The 7,947-nt window shown below is 40.1% G+C and overlaps 1 protein-coding gene across 4 annotated transcripts in view; it reads left to right on the top strand.

Moving 5' to 3' along the window:
• SUN1 (Sad1 and UNC84 domain containing 1) overlaps positions 1-7,947 on the top strand; it is a 69,058-nt gene that overhangs the window by 31,389 nt on the left and 29,722 nt on the right. For all 4 annotated transcript variants that reach the window (XM_023516512.1, XM_023516511.1, XM_023516513.1 and 1 more), the window contains 5 exons: positions 3,760-3,957; positions 4,543-4,626; positions 4,942-5,052; positions 6,956-7,054; positions 7,531-7,624. In XM_023516512.1, the coding sequence (XP_023372280.1) occupies positions 3,760-3,957; positions 4,543-4,626; positions 4,942-5,052; positions 6,956-7,054; positions 7,531-7,624 (586 nt within the window). The remainder of the gene's footprint in view (positions 1-3,759; positions 3,958-4,542; positions 4,627-4,941; positions 5,053-6,955; positions 7,055-7,530; positions 7,625-7,947) is intronic.

Raw genomic sequence — 7,947 nt, 5'->3', positions numbered from 1 at the left:
TACTTAAAATATATGAGGCCTTTCTTGAGCAAAAATTAACTTTCTCTCTGCAGTTTAATTTTTTTATATATATTCTTATTGTAATTCTCATTGTAAAATACCTAAATAGTGGCTTGGTGCCTGTAACATAGTGGTTATGGCGCCAGCTACATATACCATGGATGACCGGTTTGAAACTGGCCTGGGTCAGCTAAACATAACAACTGCAACAAAAAATAGCCAGGTGTTGTGGCAGGCGCCTGTAGTCCTAGCTTCTTGGGAGGCTGAGGCAAGAGATCACTTAAGCCAAAGAGTTTGAGGTTGCTGTGAGCTGTGACACCACAGCACTCTAATGAGGGCAACATTGTGAGATTCTGTCTCAAAAAAAAAAACAGGTAACAGAGAAATAGTACAGAGAAAGTAAATCCCTCTCCCCACCCAATCCAGCCCTCTTCTAGAGAGTACTACTGCAAATACAGTTCAGTGTGAATTCTGCTTTTTTTCTTAATGAGGTAAACATATAACATAAAATTAACTGTTTTAAAGGGCACAGTTCAAGCCCAGCTGCTTGAGAGGCTGAGGAGGTTATGATTGCTTGGGCCCAGAAATTCTAGACTAGCTTGGAGAATAGGCTAGTTTTGAGACCCTGTCTCAAAAAAAAAAGGTAACAAAAAGTTTACATTTCAGTGGCATCTAGTATATTCACAATGTTGTGCAGCCATCACCTAAATTCTTCTTTTATAGAAAGAATTCTATAAAACTTAGAGGACTATGTATTTTTATTTTTATCTTTATATAAACGCTATCACAATGTGTGTATGTATGTATGTTTTATAACTTTTTTCATTTTATAAGTTAATAAAGATAAACTTCATCTTTAATTTTTTTAAATTTTATTTTATTTTTCTTACATATACATATGTATATTAGGTTTCCACTTTTGCCTTCACAGAATTAAAAGGCTAAAATTAATATAATAATAATATAATAATAATATAATATTATACAATATTAATAATAATAATATTATTTAACATAAGGACTGAGAACAAAAACCTCATAAAGAATGAAAGAAGATAAATACATTCAGAAAAAAAATCAGACGATTGCTACAATGAATAATAGTAATAGTGCAAAGAAAGTAACATTCACATTGTCGGATAGAAGTATGTCTATTATAGAATACTTTGATCAGTTAACTACTTCTTATTTTGTTTTTTCCAAAGTCTCAAAAAAAAGACAACTAATATTTATAAATAAAAGATAATTTCATAAAAAACAGATTATACCAAATCTTATAGACAATAGAAAAAGAAATACTTCAAAATCATTCTACTTAATCTGGATACACCTGATATTAAAATTGGAGAAAATATATCATTGTAAAAGGGAAATTACAAACATAATTCACTTATAAATGAGGATGCAATGTGATAAACAACATATTAACATGTTGATTTAATATCTTTAATTTTTATTTATTTATTTTTGAGACAGTATTACTCTGTCGCCCTTGGTAGAGTGCCTTGGCATCATAACTCACTGCAATCTCAGGCTCCTGGGCTCAAGCAGTTTCTTGCCTCAGCCTCCTAAGGAGCTGAGATTACAGGCACCTGCCACAATACCCAGCTATTTTTTAGAGATGGGGGTCTTGCTCTAGCTCAAGCTGGTCTCGAACTCATGAGCTCAGGTGATCCACCTGCCTCGGTCTCCCAGAGTGCTGGGATTATAGGTGTGAGCCACTGTGTCCAGCCCTTAACTTCATGTTTTTAACATTAAAAAATTATTTTTAGAGATAAGATTTTGCTGTTACCTTTTACAAAATCTTTTTATTTGGCTTGGCATCCACAGCTCAATAGTTAGGGCGCTGGCTACATACACGGGGCTGGCAGGTTCGAACCTAGCCTGGGCCTGCTGAACAATGACAACAACAAAAAAATAGCCAGGCGTTGTGGCAGGTGTGCCTGTAGTCCCAGCTACTTGGGAGGCTGAGGCAAGAGAATTGCTTGAGCCCAAGAGTTTGAGATTGCTGTGAGCTGTGGCGCCATGGCAGTCTACTGAGGGTGACATAGTGAGACTCTGTCTCAGAAAGAAAAAGTCTTTATATTTAAAAAATTTTTTTCTTTAAAAAATTTTTTTAGCGTCAAGGTCTTCCTTGCTCTGTTGCCTAGGCTTAGAGTGCTGTGGCATGACCATAGCTCACTGTAGCCTTGAACTCCTGGACTCAAGTGATCCTCCTGCCTTAGCCTCCCACTGGGACTACAGATACCCACCACAATGGCCAGCTAATTTTAAAATATTTTTATAGAGACAGTATCTCACTAAGTTGCCCAGGCTGGTCTCAAACTCCTAGACCAGGGGTCCTCAAACTTTTTAAACAGGGGGCCAGTTCACTGTCCCTCAGACCGTTGGAGGGCTGGACTGCGGGCCCTGGGATGAATCAGCTGCTAAGCAAGACAGGCAGCAGCGGCAAAAACACCTGGCAGGCCGCATGTGGCCCACGGGCCATAGTTTGAGGATGCCTATCATAGACTCTGGTGACCCTCCTACCGTGGCCTCCTGAAGTGTGTGAACCACTATGCCTAGCCACATTACTTCTCTTTTTTTTCTTTTGAAACAGAGTCTTACTATGTTGCCCTTGGTAGAGCACCGTGGGGTCACAGCTCACAGCAACCTCAAACTCTTGGACTTAAGTGATTCTCTTGCCTTAGCCTTCCAAGTAGCTGGGACTACTTGTGCCCACCAGAACACCCAGCTATTTTGTTGTAGTTGTTATTGTTGTTTAGCAGGCCCAGGCCGGGTTAGAACCCGCCAGTCCTGGTGTATGTGGCCATTATTACTTTTTAGAAGTGTTTTGCTATTTTTTGTAGCCTCTATATAAAGTCTCTGCTATGTTGTAAAACTAAGTTGGCCCTGGGCTAAAGTGCCCCAGGTTTATGTCTTTTCAGTGTAGCATTCTAATTCATAAATAGCCTTTTAACTAAGCTCTAAATTTATTTCTTTAAAATCATTCCAACTGAGATTTCACTAGTTTAAGCAGGCCTCATACCCATATCCTGAACTCACTGTCATGTAAGGTGGGGGACAAGGGGAAGAGCCAAGTCAGAAGCACTTGCCAGGGCAGATGCCAGTGCTATCAGGCTTGCCGTGCACTGAAGCCTGCTTCTGTGTGCTCCACATCACGCAGAAACATATCACCCCTACATTTACACATTTAAGTGGGCAGAAAGTGCCAGGGATCACGGCATGTTTCTACTAAAAAGTAGCTGAGGGCAGCTTGGTATTCTTGTGTAGATGGTCCTCAGTTGAATCGGCTCCTCCAAGTGGTCAATTCTGCCTATATTCGCTCCTCCTGTTAAGATGCTGCCGAGGACATGGACGTGAGTGCTCTGGTGTTCCCTTACCCCTTTGCAACTTGAGTCAGAGGTTGCTAAGAAGGTGGTTCTTTGGCAATATCTGAACATTGTATTTGTGTGAACAGTATTGGGTGAAATGACCTCAGATTGGATATTTTGCTGTATTGCTGGCAGCACCATACCAGAGAGGAGCAGACACTGTCGGAGCTGACCGCTCAGAGGGGCCGATTCAACTGTGGACTGTCTACACAACAATACCACCTCCTCAGGTTGTCAGCCATTCCCAAGGGTTATCTTTGGTGTCCATTTTAAAAGTGCTTTGCTTCTACTTTGCCTGAAATAATAATTTGGCTATCTGACTTACCAGGGGAGTGAATGTTTGCCCTATGGGAAGAAATAATGTGTGTTCACGGTCTCTTAATAGGCGGTTCGTCTTTCTACATGGATAGGATTTTGTGGCTGGCCAAATATACTTCATCATCATTTTCATCATTCTTAGTTCAACTTTTTCAAGTGGTTTTAATGAAGCTCAATTATGAATCAGAAAATTATAAATTGAAAACTGATGAATCAAAAGATTGTGAATCAAAAAGTTATAAATCAAAAAGCCATGAAGTGAAAGGTATTTAAATAAGTTTTTTCTTCCTTTTCCACCAAATAATGCTTTCAAGGTGGAGAAAACACTGTGCTTTTGCTTCCACGGCGCTTCCTTCACTTTTCTCCTCTTTTCATCCCGATGCTGACTTCCTCCTGGCTGCTTTCTTTGGATCTTTTTATTTTGGGACCTTATGAAAGTTTTAATGTATCCTGTATATAGTTCAGGTTTCTGAAAGTTGATCAGTGTTTTAACATTTTTAAAGTTATTTTTAAATGAAATGTTAATATGTTCAAGTCCTGGTTTTTATTACTTTTTAAAAGCAAAACCAGTTTATTTTAATGGTATTTAGAATCATGTTGTTTCAAAAAAATTTAGAGTTGGCCAATCTTCATATTGTATTAGCTGCAAAAATTATTTAGCCAGATGGGGCTTTCAAATCTCTTCTCATAACCAAAGTCCTGTCCCCTGCACTCACCTACATCAGCTGTTCTGAACCTCTGGCAGTGGCCATCCTGGCATGTTCTCTGATCACGCTGGCTTCATTGGGGTGTAAGGAGCATCAGGCTCAGCATTGCTGAGTTTTCTAAGCTTCTTTTGCGTGTATTACAGCTCATCCCAGTTACTGTGGGAGAATGAATGTAAGAGAGTTTCTCAGAGAGGATGGCCACCTCAATGTAAACGGGGGCTCACTGTGTAAGTATGCTTCATTTCACATGGGGAATAGTTGGTCTTGGAATTGGTCCTCCTAAGTTGCAATGTTGGGCCCCTGGGAGTAGAGGATGAGCACCCTGTCACACAGGCACCCTCACTGGCCAGGCTGGGCTGCAGCGCTGGTGCTGAGGCACCTTAATAATAGAAGCTAACAACCAACAGACTATTTGCTTTGGTATATTTATTTCTGGCATGTAATTTGAGTTTCTTCATTTTTCAATCTAGTGTTGTGCAGTTGAGATTGGCGGGTTTGTCTATTGATCTGTCACATTAACTGCTCTCACCACACCCCCACAGGCGGTGACTGTAAGGGGAAGAAGCACCTGGAAACACACACGGCCACCCATCCACAGTGTCCACGGCCGCCAGGGCTGGCAGGGGCCCTCGGGCACGTCTGTGCTTGTGCAGGTTGTCTCCCATGCCCTGTCTGCTCACCATGCTCCTCTGCACTGCTTGCTCTTCCTTGCTTGGTTTGTGTTGGAATTCAAGTGCTCTAAAGCCTTGCTGGAAAAACTAATAGGAACTTTAAAACATGGAGAATCTCTCTTTTGAACAGCTTCTTTGTAACTTTATTTGGTATAAATTAAATATATGAAAAGCAATTTATTTGAGGTGCTATGAAAAGTTTGGAAAGGCAGGTTACTAATTACCCTCCTGTGTGGGAATATTATTTTACAAGAAGCTGCCTAGCTCGGTCCTGTGGCTGAGAATACTACATTCTACACTGCTTTAGAGCTTTCTGTCTGCGTATCTTGCGGTTTGTGATGAGGGAATTTATGTTAAAATGTTAGATGTTCCAGTCCATGCCTGAAGCTTTCTTGATAGAGGGACATCCCTTTAGGTATATTCCCCCTCGCCCCTTAAAGTTGTGCTTCAAAAATAATTTTCTTGCCAGGCACGGTTACTCACGCCTGTACTCCTAGCACTCTGGGAGGCCAAAGCAGGTGGATAGCTTGAGCTTCAGGAGTTCAAGAGCAGCCTGAGCAAGAGCAAGATCCTGTTTCTAAAAATTATGTGGGTGCTGTGGTGGGTGCTTGTAGTCTGAGCTATTTGGGAGGCTAAGGCAAGGTGATCACTTGAGCCCAAGAGTTTGAGGTTGCTATTATGAGCTATGATGCCACAGCACTCTACTTAGGGTGACAAAATGAGACACTGTCTCCAAATAAAATTGTCTCTAATTAATAAACATAAACTAATTAATTAAAAATGATCGGGCAGCGCCTGTGGCTCAAAGGAGTAGGGCGCCAGCCCCATATACCAGAGGTAGTGGGTTCAAACCTGGCCCTGGCCAAAAAATTAAAAAAAAAAAAAAAATCCACTGGCACCCTATCTCTTTGCACATCAGTCACATTGGAATTACTTATACTGTCGGTGTGAACATGCAAATTGTTGTCAATGTGAATATATAACTTTCAGCAATTACTCTTGAAAAAAATGGAACAAAATTGATTTCATAAGCAGTTTTCTGCCTGTATAATGTGCTCTGATATCAAGTTTATTGTATTCTGTCATCAAATGGTACTACCAGTTATGATTCCAAAGTGTTTTTCTACCGGGAAATGTTAGCTTTTAGAATAATTTTAATTTTGGCCTTTGAATAATCATTTTCTCACCTAAAACATGTGAACTGCTGGTCTGTGAATTTCAATTTGCTTTAAAATGTTGTATTATCTTTTCAATATAAATTCTGTTGACACCAGCTGCCAGCATTTACAGGATAGCTTCTCACTACCAACCAACCCTCCCTTGGGGTTTTTTTGGCTTTTTTTTTTTTTTTAGATGAAGTCTCAAGTGGTCACCCTGGGTAGAGTGCTGTGGCATCATAGCTCACAGTAATCTTGAACTCTTGGGCTCAAACAATCCTCTTGCCTCAGTTTTTCTATTTTTAGGAGAGATAGGGTTTTGCTTTTGCTCAGGCTGGTCTCAAACTTGTGAGCTCCAGCCATCTACCCGCCTTGGCCTCCCAGGGTGCTAGGATTACAGGAGTGAGCCATTGCGCCTGGCCTTCTCCCTTGGGTTGTATAAGGGGAATCTACATTTTGCATTTTAAGTATCTGCAGGCAGAAGAGAATGAAAACTATTGAAAACCCCCAGAGTTTTCAGAAGTTAATTTTAGTGAGCATGTTGTGTAGACTTAAATGTTTTTTTTGTTCTTTTCTTTTTCTTGAGAAGAGATTCTTGACTTACTAATGTGAGAGAGTCTGGGTAATATATATAACCTAGGAGTTTTTTGTTGCGTTGTCAGTGTGCGAATAGGTTCTCTGGTATCTGGGTCTGAGTGTGCCTACTGCATACTTCTTCTCTGCCACAGGTTACTTCTTGATGCAAACACTGCGAAGGATTGGAGCTGCGGGATGGTTTATGTCCAGGATGGTGTGGTCAGTCCTTTGGTTGGCCATTGTGGCTCCAGGTGGTTATTTTGGATTTCCGTGTTAGCATTCTCTCCAAAGCTTTTGGCAGTTAAGCACCTGCAATAAATGATTTACCTAACCAAATAAGGATTTCATTTTAGGTTTCCATGCTTTGATCATTGATGTAACATGTTTCATTCTTTATTATTTAGAAATGCTAACATGCTGTATGTTTGGTTGCATGAACATTCTTTGCTTCTCTTGGTGTGTTGGGTTTTGTGTGAGTCTAATGGCTTGATTTTAATGTGACTGGCAATGCATAAATTTGATGTCTCCTTTCATACCTTGTTTTGTGTATTTATTAGCTTGCTGTTCTTGCTGTGGTGACTAGCCTCATCTTAATGTGATTCATTTCTAACTTCATCTTTTAGTAAATTTCCTTGGCTTCTAGCTTGGCCTTCACAAAAACAGCCCATTTAAAAGGTTGATTTTGATAAGAACATTTCCTTAGAATGTTTGGTATCTTCTCTTTTAGGGAAGGCAGCCTCTGGACTGTTCTGGTGGCTAGGGGTTGGATGGTACCAGTTTGTTACTCTGATTTCTTGGCTGAATGTGTTTCTTCTTACAAGGTAAGGAAAGTGATATGTCAACTTGTGGTGTTTTAAAGAACCGTTTTTGTGCCAGTGGCAGGCTATCATTTGATTTATTATTTTATATTATTTACCTTATATTTACGTAGTTTTATATTTTATAAATTGCTTTCCTATACTTAATTTTTTTTTTCTTTTTTTTGCAGTTTTTGGCTGGGGCTGGGTTTGAACCGCCACCTCTGGTATATGGGGCCTGTGCCCTACTCCTTTGAGCCACAGGCGTTGCCTTTTTTTTTTTTCTTTTTTTTTTTTTTGAGACAGAGTCTCACTATGTTACTCAGGCTAGTCTGGAACTCCTAGAC

Source organism: Otolemur garnettii, unplaced genomic scaffold (assembly GCF_000181295.1).
Source record: "Otolemur garnettii isolate 467f Iridium unplaced genomic scaffold, OtoGar3 scaffold00092, whole genome shotgun sequence".
Classification (NCBI taxonomy): Eukaryota; Metazoa; Chordata; class Mammalia; order Primates; family Galagidae; genus Otolemur; species Otolemur garnettii.
The sequence above is the reverse complement of the archived record's forward strand: the minus strand, read 5'-3'. Positions and strand labels throughout refer to the sequence as shown.